We start from the raw sequence: 13,501 nt of genomic DNA, 5'->3' as shown, positions 1-13,501 counted from the left end.
TTCAGCCCGAGGTACCCTCGGCCCCCGAGGGTGAGGCACTGCGCATCGAGGAGGATCGAAGCGGGGCCACGCCTGATCGGAACTGGCAGACCCTGTACCTGCAATATCTCGACCAAGGAGAGCTACCCCTCGACCGAGCCGAGGCTCGGCGGGTGGCGCGGCGCGCCAAGTCGTTCGTCTTGCTGGGCGATGAGAAGGAGCTCTACCACCGCAGCCCCTCAGGCATCCTCCAGCGATGCATCTCCATCGCCGAAGGTCAGGAACTCCTGCGAGAGATACACTCGGGGGCTTGCGGCCATCACGCAGCGCCTCGAGCCCTTGTCGGGAACGCTTTCCGGCAAGGCTTCTACTGGCCGACGGCGGTGGCCGATGCTACCAGAATCGTCCGCACCTGCGAAGGGTGTCAATTCTACGCGAGGCAGACCCACCTGCTCGCTCAGGCTCTGCAGACGATACCCATCACCTGGCCTTTTGCGGTGTGGGGTCTGGACCTCGTCGGCCCCTTGCAGAAGGCACCCGGGGGCTACACGCACCTGCTGGTCGCCATCGACAAATTCTCCAAGTGGATTGAGGTCCGACCCCTGAACAGCATCAGGTCCGAGCAGGCGGTGGCGTTCTTCACCAACATCATCCATCGCTTCGGGGTCCTGAACTCCATCATCACCGACAACGGCACCCAGTTCACCGGCAGAAAGTTCCTGGACTTCTGCGAGGATCACCACATCCGGGTGGACTGGGCCGCCGTGGCTCATCCCATGACGAATGGGCAGGTGGAGCGTGCCAACGGCATGGTTCTACAAGGGCTCAAGCCTCGGATCTACAACGACCTCAACAAGTTTTGCAAGCGATGGATGAAGGAACTCCCCTCGGTGGTCTGGAGTCTGAGGACAACGTCGAGCCGAGCCACGGGTTTCACGTCGTTCTTCCTAGTCTACGGGGCCGAGGCCGTCTTGCCCACAGACCTGGAATACGGCTCCCCGAGGACGAGGGCCTACAGCGATCAAAACAACCAAGCTAGCCGAGAAGACTCGCTGGACCTGCTGGAGGAGGCTCGGGACAAGGCCTTGCTACACTCGGCGAGGTACCAGCAGTCCCTGCGACGCTACCACGCCCGAGGGGTCCGGTCCCGAGACCTCCAGGTAGGCGACCTGGTGCTTCGGCTGCGACAAGATGCCCGAGGGAGGCACAAGCTCACGCCCCCCTGGGAAGGACCGTTCGTCATCGCCAAGGTTCTGAAACCCGGAACGTACAAGCTGGCCAACAGTCAAGGCAAGGTCTACGGCAACGCTTGGAACATCCAACAGCTACGTCGCTTCTACCCTTAAGATGTTTTCAAGTTGTTCATATACCTCGCACCCACGCAAAGTTTAGTCATCAAGGAAGGGTCGGCCTCGCCTCGGCAAAGCCCGACCCTCCCTCGGGGGCTAAATGGGGGGAAACCCCCTCTGCGTTGAAATTTTCCTTGAAAAAAGATCTCTTCTGCCAGAATATCTTTCGTGCCTTTTGACTACTTCGAAAAGTGGATCCTGAAAATGACGGAGTACACGTAAGCAGCCAAGGCTGATCGAGCCGAGGGACTCCTACGCCTCCGGGATACGGATACCTCACTCATCACCTTCTGCGATAAGTAACTCACGTTCGGATAAGTGATTTCGCGGACCGAACAAGTCTTCACGTTCGGAAGTTCTTCTGCCGAAGCGATCCTCCGAGCTTTCTTGACTGAGTCGGTGACAGAGCCTCATGGACGGGTAAAGGTGCGCGTAAGCGGCAAGGCCGACCGAGCCGAGGGACTCCTACGCCTCCGGGATACGGATACCTCACTCATCACCTTCTGCGAGAAGCAACTCTCGCTCGCACAAACATCCCTGTTGCCGACAAAAAAGTCCAGATACTCGAAACAAGAAGAAAAGAGACGCAGCTTTACAACACAGCGAGGGTGTGTGTTCTGGCCTCGGCGGCCGCAGGAGACACACGCTACAAGACGATCTGATCCTGCAGGCTCGGGTCTTGACGCTGGAAGGGGGCAGCAGCACCCTCGGCATCGACGACACCTTCGGCGAGGTCCGACCTAGCCTCGGACGGCGACGCGATCCAAGGATCTCCGCTCTAAAGGACGACGTCATCGCCACACCCGGGCAATCGCTGCCAGGGTCTTCTCCGGAAATCTGGCCCGAGCAGGCGGCTCGGCCGGTCACTCTGGGGCCTCGGCCAACCATCCTCCAAGGGCGCCAGCCCGACCCGAGGCCTCGGCTGATCAACTCCGGCGTCGGTCCCGCTAACGGACGACCCGGCTGGGCTCCGGCCAACCAGGTTTCATTTTCGAGCCAACTCCGCCCCTGTTCATGCTGATATCGCTACCCCTGGCCTCGGCTCATCGAAGAGCGGCCAAGGGGTCCCTTTAACTAAGCTAGAGAAGCCTCAGACAACAAGGCCGACCGAGCCGAGGGACTCCTACGCCTCCGGGATACAAATACCTCACTCGTCACCTTGACACGGGGCGACTCACGCTTGGTGAAGCGGTTCAGACAACCAACAAGAGAGTCCTAGTGCTCGAAAATGAGGAAAAACACGGCTCCATTACATACATGTTCAGGCCTCGACAGCCACAATGAACAAAAAACACTGGCATCCAAAGTGCCATTACAAACGGAACTCTGGTTCCGTCCCCGCGGGTATGAGCAACCTCGAGCCTGCGGGGCGACGAACATCGGGAGACCCGCCAGTGACCTCTGCAGCAGCAGCAGCCATGGTCCCGGGTGGACGCGGCCGCCGGAGGGCTCTCGTTCGCGTTCCCGCTCAAGGGACGCGAACCAGCTATTAAAGCCAAAGAGCGGTCCGCTCCCAAGCGCACCGGCAGGTCCTCGCTGCCGTCCCCGCCGCGAATGCGAGGAAGAGGGCGGAATGTTGCATCCTAGCTGGGCAGCAACAGTTCGCCTTCCCCGGCATGGCTGGAGGATGTCTCCGCCGCAGGGCTGGAGGGCGATTGCCACCACCAGAAGCTGGAAGAAGAGGTGGCCCGCCGACCCGCGCAGGAGGTAGAGCCCCGGCTCGCCTCGCTCCCCGCCCCAGCGAGGATGACGAACACCCTCGACGCTGAGGGCGGGATCGAGATCACAGCCCGGCTTGCCTCTCCCCATCCAGGACCTGGAGGTCACCGTCTTGGGTGACCACCAGCGGAGGGGTGCAACCGGGCTGTGTGATGAAAATCCTTGAAGCCGAACGATGGCTGAAAGGTACCAACTCCCACGGAGTTGCGTTCCTCCAACGATGAGGCGAAAAGACGGCGGGTATCCCCCATCCGGGGGCTTGGAAGGTGGAAAGACACGATGCATAAGGGAGCGCGAAGACATGGTCGCCTTCCAAGGGGGTCACCCTCCTTTTAAAGGCGACTATCCCTACTCGCGTCCCTAGCCGTCACGGGCTGAGTCTTCTCCAACACGCTCCAAGGCCCTCCCCTGTGGCGCGGGGGCTGGGTCCCACATGTCATGCAAGCCGGCTCAGAGCAGAAGAAGCCAAACCGCCGCGCGCGGTGCACACGACCGCCCAGCGGTTACAAGTGACCCTCCACTTTTGCCCCGACCAACGGGCGAAAGGGGCGGGCAGTCATGCAGGCGGCATGCAACCGTGCCAAGTGGGCGCGCTTCTCCGACTCCCAACACGCCCAGCCTGGAGGCCCAGGCCCACGCGTCATGCAACCGGCGCGCCGACTGCTTCGTGCATGCAACTGCACCGCCACTTGCGCCACCACCGTGCCTCCTCGACTGCAGAACCAATACCGCGACTCGAGGCGGCCCAGCGCACGACCCAGCAGCGCTAGCCTGGCGCGGCAGTCAGTGCGGCCAAAAATGGGCCGGCAGTAATGACGGTGGCAGGCGAGCAGGAGCAGCAGTCACGTCGTCAGCCAAGCTCACATCCCATCCAGGGGCAGCGAGAGAACCCTCTCTCACGGCGTGAAGACAACGCGCCCGTGTTCCGTTCCTCGAGCGGCTCGCGCACGCGCAACGACTGCCCCGCCAACCACTCGCCCTGTCGCATTAACTCCGCGGTGGGACAGGCGGCGCCTCTGGCAGGAGAAGCGGGCGACGCTTCGCCTTCGCCATAATGACCGTGCCAGTAAAGGTACGCCGCGTCGTTCGATTTCGTATCCTTTTCCTTTTTTCCTCTTTCTCTCTCTCTTGCAACAGGGACCGGGAAAGGGGGATACCCCGAAAAGGGTCCTTCCCCGTGAAGGAACCAGGCTCCGAGCCTCCCTACTGATCAGAGGTTCGAAGGCTAGCCCCCCGAAGGGTTCGACAGCCGCCTCAGATCACGTGGGCCCTACACCCACTACTGGTCAGAGGTTCGAAGGCCGGCCCCCCGAAGGGTTCCACGGCCGCCTCAGGCTACTCGAGCTCCATGCCCATTACTAATCAGGGGTTCGAAGGCTGGCCCCCGAAGGGTTCACAGCCGCCTCAAACGCCGAGCGAGGGATGACCATGGGTACGTTCGATACATAACCAAGGCTCGGGGTGCGCTCCCGAGGTACCCTAGGACATTTCTGAGACCAGCGGGAGCGATCTTGTAACGGAATCCCATCAGAGGGAGGCATCGAGCCCTCGGACCCCGTCGCCAGGGGACCGGGTCCGGCAGATCACCAGCAGGTACTTTTGGGCGTGCCTCTGGGCCCCTAGCCGACCCCTAACGAACGGGGCACGGACGTCCACTCGGATTACCCGCTTGCAGCTCACCGGAGACACCATGTTCGGTGCCCATCGAGGGCAACATGGCGCTTTCCCCCCCTCCTCCTTGCGGAAAGGTGACGCAGGGGCGTATGTAAAAAAGCCGAGTCTGTCCCTGATCGCCCTCTCGCCCTGTGCAGAGGCTCGGGGGCTGCTCTCGCAAACCCGGCTCCGGCCGAACCGTTGACAGCGTCAACATACCAGCCCGAGAACTTGGGACCTGACAGTACACCCGGGCTACGGCCAGCTCGCATGAGGGAACAACCAGACCAGCCGAAGCATTACGCGAGGCATTAAGACCTCGGAGGAGTGAAACCACTCCTCCGAGGCCTCGGGGGCTACACCTGGCGGGTGCGCTCACGCGCACCCACCGGAACAAAACGCAACCGAGAAAGGCTGGTCCCCTTGCAAAAAAGTGCGACGAAAGCCTCCAAGCGAGTGCTAACACTCCCTTCGAGGCTCGGGGGCTACTGTCGGGGACCATAATTAGGGGTACCCTCAAGACTCCTAATTCTCAGCTGGTAACCCCCATCAGCATAAAGCTGCAAAGGCCTGATGGGTGCGACTAAGTCAGGGATCAGTCCATTCGAGCGACTCGATCACGCCTCGCCCGAGCCTAGCCTCGGACAAGGGCAGCCGACCCCGGAGGATTTCCGTCTCGCCCGAGGCCCCCCTCCAACGGCGAACATATTTCCGGCTCGCCCGAGGCCCTGCCTTCGCTAAGAAGCAACCCTGACTAAATCGCCGCACCGACCGACCAAGTCGCAGGAGCATTTAATGCAAAGGTGGCCTGACACCTTTATCCTGACGTGCGCCCCCCGACAGAGCCGAAGTGACCGCCGTCACTTCGCCGCTCCACTGACCAGCCTGACAGAAGGACAGCGCCGCCTGCGCCACTCCGACCGCGGTGCCATTTGACAGAGTGAGGCTGACAGGCAGTCAGGCCCCGCCGGAGGCACCATAGGAAGCTCCGCTTTGCCCGACCCAGGGCTCGGACTCGGGCTAAGTCCCGGAAGACGGCGAACTCCGCTCCGCTCGACTCGGGGCTCGGACTCGGACTAAGTCCCAGAAGACGACGAACTCCGCTCCGCCCGACCCAGGGCTCGGACTCAGGCTAAGTCCCGGAAGACGGCGAACTCCGCTCCGCCCGACCCAGGGCTCGGACTCGGGCTAAGTCCCAGAAGACGACGAACTCCGCTCCGCCCGACCCAGGGCTCGGACTCGGGCTAAGTCCCGGAAGACGGCGAACTCCGCTCCGCCCGACCCAGGGCTCGGACTCGAGCTAAGTCCCGGAAGACGGTGAACTCCGCTCCGCCCGACCCAGGGCTCGGACTCGGGCTAAGTCCCGAAAGACGGCGAACTCCGCTCCGCCCGACCGAGGCTCGGACTCGGGCTAAGTCCCAGAAGACGACGAACTCCGCTTCGCCCGACCCCAGGGCTCGGACTCCGCCCTGGCCTCAGCCGACGACCTCCGCCTCGTCCGACCCAGGGGCTCGGACTCGGCCTCGGCCACGGAAGACAGACTCGACCTCGGCTTCGGAGGAGCCTCCGCATCGCCCAACCTAGGGCGCAGGCCAGCCACGTCAACAGGAGGCGCCATCATCACCCTACCCCGAGCTGACTCGGGCCTCAGGGAACCAGACCGGCGTCCCATCTGGCTAGCTCCGCCAGATAGGCAATGATGGCGCCCCGCATGCTCTGTGACGACGGCAGCTCTCAGCCCCCTTACGGAAGCAAGAGGACGTCAGCAAGGACCCAACCGCTCCGACAGCTGTCCCTCCGCCAGGCTCCATCGCTCCTCCGACGGCCACGACATCACACCAGCTGGGTGCCAAAATCTCTCCGGCTGCCACGACGGCATGTACTTAGGGCGCTAGCTCTCCCCCGCTAGACACGTAGCACTCTGCTACACCCCCCATTGTACACCTGGATCCTCTCCTTACGCCTATAAAAGGAAGGACCAGGGCCCTCTTAGAGAAGGTTGGCCGCGCGGGGACGAGGACGAGACAGGCGCTCGCTTGGGGCCGCTCGCTCCCTCTCCCGCGTGGACGCTTGTAACCCCCTACTGCAAGCGCACCCGACCTGGGCGCGGGACGAACACGAAGGCCGCGAGATTCCCACCTCTCTCTCCCCCCTTCGCGCTCGCCCTCGCGCTCGACCCATCTGGGCTGGGGCACGCGGCGACATTCACTCGTCGGCCCAGGGACCCCCCGGTCTCGAAACGCCGACAGATAGCATGTCAATTGTGTGGCGTGCCCTCTTTAACCTGTATAGGGGTGGTGCCTTGACAATTGGTTGTACAACATCCTATAATTCCTATGAAGGATTCGTAGGGGATGAAACCTCTTCAAGTGTTTCTCGAATGTCTTCAAGGTACACCTTACTCTTGCTAACTCCTTTTGAGAGAAATTATTTCTCTAAAAAGACACCATTCTAGGAAAAAACACTTTGTCTTCTTTCTGGTTATAAAAACGATATCCTTCGGTTTCCCTATGACACCCTACAAGGAAGCACTTACCATATTTAGAATGAAGTTTATCATACTTAAAATGTTTCACATAAGCCTCTCAACCACATATCTTAAGGAAAGATAGTCCATGACATTTCTCGGTTCATATCTCATATGACGTCTTATCCATCAATTAAGATGAAACTCTATTCAGTGTAAACACAATAGTTTCTAAAGCATATCCCTAGAAGGACAATGGAACATCAACCTGGTTCAATTCCATATGGAGTTCAATTCCTCTGCTTGGGGACCCCATTCATTCGAGGCATACCCGATGTAGTCAACCATGGAACAATTCTATATCATTTTAGATGATTTATAAATTCGTGGCTCGAATATTTGTCTCCATAATCCGGTCGTAGAAATTTAATAATTTTTCCCAATTGATTTTGTACCTTATTTTAAAATTCTTTGAACTTTGAGTAGACATACCCATATCTACTAAAGTCATCTGTAAAAGTGAAGAAGTATTGAAAACCACCTATAGCTACTGAAAGGGCCTTAGTTATTTTTCTCTCTCACTTTGATTAGTGAAAAGCGCATTAGTCATCATGCCAAGTAAGCACGACTTGCCAGTCTTAAATGATTCAAAATCAAGACTTGAGAAGGCCATCTTTAAGGAGCATCTCTATGTGTTTCTCATCTTGCCAAGTACTTCTTGCATTTCGTATATCAATGACCAAGGTCGCCAAATTCCTGTCCTTTGTGCCTTCATGCTTGAGTCGTCCATTATAACATCAAGATGTATGATACTACTAGCCAGTAAAAGAATCACATTAAACACCAAACATCACACATATATTTAAGGCACACAATTCAAAATATTCCCTTCAAAAATCAAGTTAGCTGAAGAAATGGAAGAGATTGTCCAAACAATATGTGTGTTGTATGCAAACAACGATTCCTCTATGAAAATCGCATTGGATTGATGGAGAACATCACCCAGGCAATCCTCAAGATGACAACTTCACTTCGGCAAGGTCGTCGTCGACATCATCCTCGCCATCCTCTTTGGCGTGCCGGTGTGCGCGCTGCTCACCAAGAGGATCGTCCCGAGCCTCAAGACGATATCCGACGACATCGTCATCCCGACGGCCACATCCGGGCCACGAAGAACATGGCATGCCATTTCACTCCGGTTTTGATTTTCTGAGAACCAATTATTGGAGAAAGGCAAAATAAAATGGTTTGCTATTCATTTTAGCCACTTGGATGACAAGGAGTAATAATTTGGGCAAAAAACTGCCATAAGACATAAGACAAGGGGTTGCCTCACGGCACCGATACATGTACATCTAGGTCGGTTCGGTCCGACACGGCCAGATATATTAAAGTACGACCCACCAAGGCACGACCCACTAAAGCACAACTCTAATTATAGGTCGTGTTGTGTCAATCTGCGGGCGGAGGCATCGGTCCACGACACGCCCCACAAATACTTAAGTGTGCCAGAGTAGTCCAAAATGTCATAATGTAAATCACATGAAATAAAACATAAATAAAAGTACAAAACATATGTGACCAATATAAAACTGAGCTATTCTATGACTGTCTCGTTAAAAATGTTTAGTCACAGGGAAAAAAAGTATTTACAACCATCTATTCATTAGGCTTCAACGGACCCGGACCCTAGTTAAATAGGTTGTGCAAGGCCGCACCGTATGCTTGAGTTTAAGGCGAAACACAGCCCACACATCTTGTGGAATATAAATCAGGAAATTCCCCCAAAACACAATGTGATCCGATGGTATGGGTGAGGAAAAGAATCGACGACAAGCTGCATGAATCACTGGATAAAAAAAACTCGACCTGCGGGGGTAAGACAACCCTCGAGTATTATATTAAGAAGATCTTCTCACATAGGTCGAGAAAACCCCTAAGGGCTTGTTCGGTTATTTTCAATCCATATAGATTGGGGGATTGATACGGATTGGAGGGGATTTTGACTTACTATGGATTAAAACCCCCTCAATCCCCCTCAATCCATATGGATTGGGGTAGAACCGAACAAGCCCTAAGCATCTGGTCCACCCATACACAGCGACATAAAAAACCATGTGAGAACGACCGCGACTGAGGCAGAGCCTTAGACCCGTGTTTTGGCATGGGACAAACGAAGAGATTTTTTTAACCATAAACTAAAATTTGATCTCATGGGGAGTCAAACCCAGTGACGAGTGCTACTTAGACTATCTAACAACACAGGTAGAGCCCCTTTCGCCATGAATCACCGGATGATGAGAATTCGAAGGAGGAGGAGGGAACCGGATGAGTAAATCATGATGTACGTCAGCTGATCAATCAGCTGATGAGAATGGAAAGAAAGAACCAGAGCACTGTTACGCACACTCACGCTACAAGGCCGCAGCTAAGCTATAAGCGCCTAAGCAATCCAATTACTCTACTAGCAAGTTTACCCTGTACTGTACATTTTTTTTCCTCGCTCCGATCCATGGCATCGTCGTCAGGCATATGCATGCGTGTGCGAACTGCGAACTGCTTGATTCCGACGCGCCATTGCAAGCCGACCGTCGATCGACGAGACCTCTCATCGTCAGCGTCAACATAGGTGCGGTGATCCAGTGGTCCCGAACGACCCGTGGTCGGCGGCATGCATCGGCGACGGCGAGGAGGTCGCGGCGGGGCAGAACGCGAGGGACGCCACGAGGAGCAGCAAGACCACGGGGACGAACAACAGCTGCGTGGGCGGCGGCGGCAGCGGCGGCAGCGCCAGCGGGAGCAGCAGCAGCAGCGCGGCCGCCGTGGCCAGCAGCGCCGCCACCTTGCCCCCGGCCATGGTCGTCGTCGCCACCGCGGCTTCTTCTTCCTGCGGCATCGCCCGCATGACAGACACCTGGCCAAGGGCCAAGGCGCGCGCAGGAGCCTCAGATATAGCAAATGTGCAGTGCAGCATCATATCTATCCGTAGCCGGGTACCCACTAGACCTATATAAATTTGCCCTCACAGACCGCCCCGCCGGACCCGCGCGCCAGCGATGGATCGATGCACGCATGGTGCCCCCCCTGGATTTGGGGTTGGAGAGGTGCGGCAGGGCAGGTGGCGGTGGTGGTGGGGGTGGTGGCCGGAGCCCGCGGTTTGGCGTGCCTGTGGTTAGGAGGGTTGGCAGGTTCAATGGACCGGGAAAAACAACGCAAGCGCCGGCGGTCGGATCACCTTCTATTCTACTGGATCTATGTACTATGATATGGATCCGTACCAGGAAAGGAAATCAAACCGCGCGCGGGGAAGGGGGAATCAGTGGGTTCCCCGGCCGCGTGCAGCGTGTGCGTGTCTAGTTGTTGATGCTGTGATGCGTGCGTGCACGTCGTGTAGCTAGTACTAGTAGAGGACTAGAGGCCTGAAATCCAGCCGTGCTTAGAGAAGTAACTCTTTATTTTTAGCTTTATATTTATCATTTTATAAATATTACACTCTATATATAGCATCTTCCTCCACCAAAATATCTATCTAGTTTAGTTAGTCATAGTGGCTAGCCAAGTTTAAATAGTGAGAGAGTCAATTTGAAAAGTATATTGATGAGCCAAATAGCGAGTCTGTTGAATAGTTATTTTACTCTTGATTATCTAAAATTTAACTTTACGAGCTATTTTATTAGTCTTTTAGAGATGCTCTTAGCACTCGCTCGATTCTTATGTTGTTTGCCTAGATCCTCCGTACCGGTGATCGTCCTATGACGTATTCTAAAAAGGATGTTCATGTATTAGAAGAAGATAAATATGTATTATAAACTACTAAACTCATAGAGCGTCAAGTATTTTAAGATAAAATTTAAATCATATAATATTAACTAGGTATATATTCATGCGTTGCTACGGTGATGTATAAGACTATCTCCAGAATACTCTTTATCTCACTTCCTATCTTACTCTTTATTTAAAACTTCACTGTACAAACAGTGCAAAACAACATTTTGCACGGCCGTTTACACGGCCTGCTGGAGATGGCCTAAGAAAATTGTGTTCTGTTTTAGTAGTTACCTTTAGGGAATGGCGCGTACAAGTTGTCACAGTCTGTCTTGAGGATCCCAATACCATTAGAGAACACAAGATGGTTTTCGAGTCGACACCCCATAAGAAATGGATGCTATCGTCAACGTCCTATATTTAAACATGGCATTATATTGCAACTCAAGGATCAAGCCACAACCAACAAAGGTAAGGTGAACTTACATCAGCGATAAATGTGGACTTCGACATGATAACATACAGGATGAACGCGAACTTCCGACTGAGGTCTCTCACAACCTGGCATGCTACAAGAACAGATCAATCTATTCAAGAATCCATCACAAAGAACAAAAGCTCTGAACTTGAGCATCAACAGAAGGGATAAGATGGCAAACTACAGAAGGGATAAGATGACAACATTCCATGAGCTTATAAGTTAACAACCAGAACTCAGGATATCAGGTGACCGTTTTGTATGTGTTAGAAGCTACTAAAGACTACATATTAATATCGAATGAGATGACAAACGACCGTTAGAACGCACGACTGTTGAAACTAATTATTACAATAGTAGAGATTGCTTGGTAATGGCAGGTCAAGCCTGCAATATCATTTCAAAGTACAATTTACAAAGATTTAACAATAAAATTTAATGACAAAATCCAACGAAGTCGTATGCAGCTTTATATTTCTTACTCGTCATTTATCGGGGCCAAGCTTGAGTCGTCTCGCCAAAAAGTAGACATGCGCACGATTAGACCGAACCACCGACGGCGGCCCGCTACGAGCGAAGCGCTGACGGTTGGATCAGCGGTGCACGTGACGAGAGAAATGCGGACAACCTCACCGGGGCAGCGGTCGGCGGCGGGCACGTGAGACAAGATGGAGCGCATACGACCTCGTCGGGCTGATGGTCGGCGATGGCCACCGACGAGGATGCAGGAGCAACACCACGGAAGTCGACGACACCTATACTCTATTAACATTACAGCGATACAACCCCTATAGAAGAATAGGAATAAAGTTTAATCATAATTTGAGTGAATCCTTAAATTTTATAGTGCCTCTAATGGTGATCCATGACTCGCGTCACTAGGCCTGGGCATTCGGTTCTTCGGTTCGGTTCGGTTCGGTTCCTCGGTTCTTGTAGAAATTCAGTTCTTCAAAAACTAGAACCGAAATAGCAAGATAAAGAAATCAGAACCGACTAGTTCGGTTCTCGGTTCTTCGGTTCGGTTCCTCGGTTCTAACCGAACTGTAACAGCCACTCTAAAATTATGAATAACGACAACTTTTGTGAGAAATTTCAGCAACATCTCCCCACAAACAACGACAAGTGCACAATGACTATAATTTCATAGATAATACATGGATGATTAGAGGTTCAACATAAGTCGATGACACAACATCCGAAGTTACAAACACATGTAACAAATTGAATCTAATACTTTTGGGTTTTTCGGTTCTTTCGGTTCTTTGGAGTGCAGAACCGAAAATATCTCATTTATTTCGGTTCTCAAAAAACCAGAACCGAAATTCATAACGGTTCCTTCGGTTCGGTTAGTTCGGTTCCGGTTCTCGGTTATTTCGGTTCGGTTCCTCGGTTCCGGTTCTTTTTGCCCAGGCCTACGCGTCACGGAGGCCATAGCGGCCTACCACCTAACCACCCCTCCGTGATTCTGTGTGCGGCTGTGCACAGACACGAACGGTGGGAGAGAGTAAAAAAAGCTAGGAGCCGAACTAGAAACGTGTGGGATGCGGGATCAGACCAGTGCAGTGAGGGATGGCCGGATGGATGTGAATTCAAATAAGTATAAAATATTCTCCGATCACAAACATGGTTACACTCTCGTCACCGGTACGTACTTGGATGATATTTGGAGCGTTAGAAAAATCTCTCCAATACACGATAAAATTGAATCAATATCTGATAAATTTTCACTCATGCCATTAAGGGTCTGTTTGGTTCATTTAGTTCAGGGACTAAAGTTGAGTTAGTCCTTACCATATTTAGTTTTAAGGACCAAAAGTATTCAAAACACATTAAATAAATCATAAAAGGACCAAAATACTCTAAAGCATTCTCACACCATTAGTGCAACTGAAATAATGGAGGGCCAAAAGGTGAAATCTATATAGTTTAGTCTCTTTTAGTCATCCCTTAAGTGACTAGAGACAAACAGTTTAGTCCTTGTTTTAGTCCCACCGTTTAGTAATTTATAGACTAAATGAGATTAAAATGAAGGGACCTAAGTCTTTTTTTGCAAATTGCAATCAACTCCTGTCATGCAGTTTGCTGGGTAAT

General features: G+C 53.6%; 1 protein-coding gene and 1 pseudogene across 2 annotated transcripts; both read right to left on the bottom strand.

The window, feature by feature from the left end:
• Window positions 1-8,118: 8,118 nt before the first annotated feature.
• Window positions 8,119-12,126, bottom strand: LOC100275015 (aluminum-induced protein superfamily pseudogene; annotated as a pseudogene). The gene is made up of 3 exons (NR_148547.1): window positions 11,893-12,126; window positions 11,227-11,501; window positions 8,119-8,376 (listed from the first exon to the last, which is right to left on the bottom strand). The product of NR_148547.1 is annotated as an aluminum-induced protein superfamily pseudogene (transcript).
• LOC111589235 (protein AUXIN-REGULATED GENE INVOLVED IN ORGAN SIZE) lies at window positions 9,479-10,396 on the bottom strand. Its single transcript, XM_023300382.2, has one exon. The coding sequence runs from the start codon at window positions 10,142-10,144 to the stop codon at window positions 9,788-9,790; it is 357 nt and encodes a 118-aa protein (XP_023156150.1). The 5' UTR covers window positions 10,145-10,396; the 3' UTR covers window positions 9,479-9,787.
• Window positions 12,127-13,501: the final 1,375 nt, after the last annotated feature.

Source organism: Zea mays, chromosome 6, assembly GCF_902167145.1.
Source record: "Zea mays cultivar B73 chromosome 6, Zm-B73-REFERENCE-NAM-5.0, whole genome shotgun sequence".
NCBI classification, from domain to species: domain Eukaryota; kingdom Viridiplantae; phylum Streptophyta; class Magnoliopsida; order Poales; family Poaceae; genus Zea; species Zea mays.
Note: the sequence above shows the minus strand (reverse complement) of the source record. Positions and strands in the feature narration are given on the sequence as shown.

Excerpts from the sequence above, each read along its gene's own strand:
- LOC111589235 (XM_023300382.2), bottom strand. The coding sequence starts at position 10,144 with ATGATGCTGCACTGCACATTTGCTATATCTGAGGCTCCTGCGCGCGCC.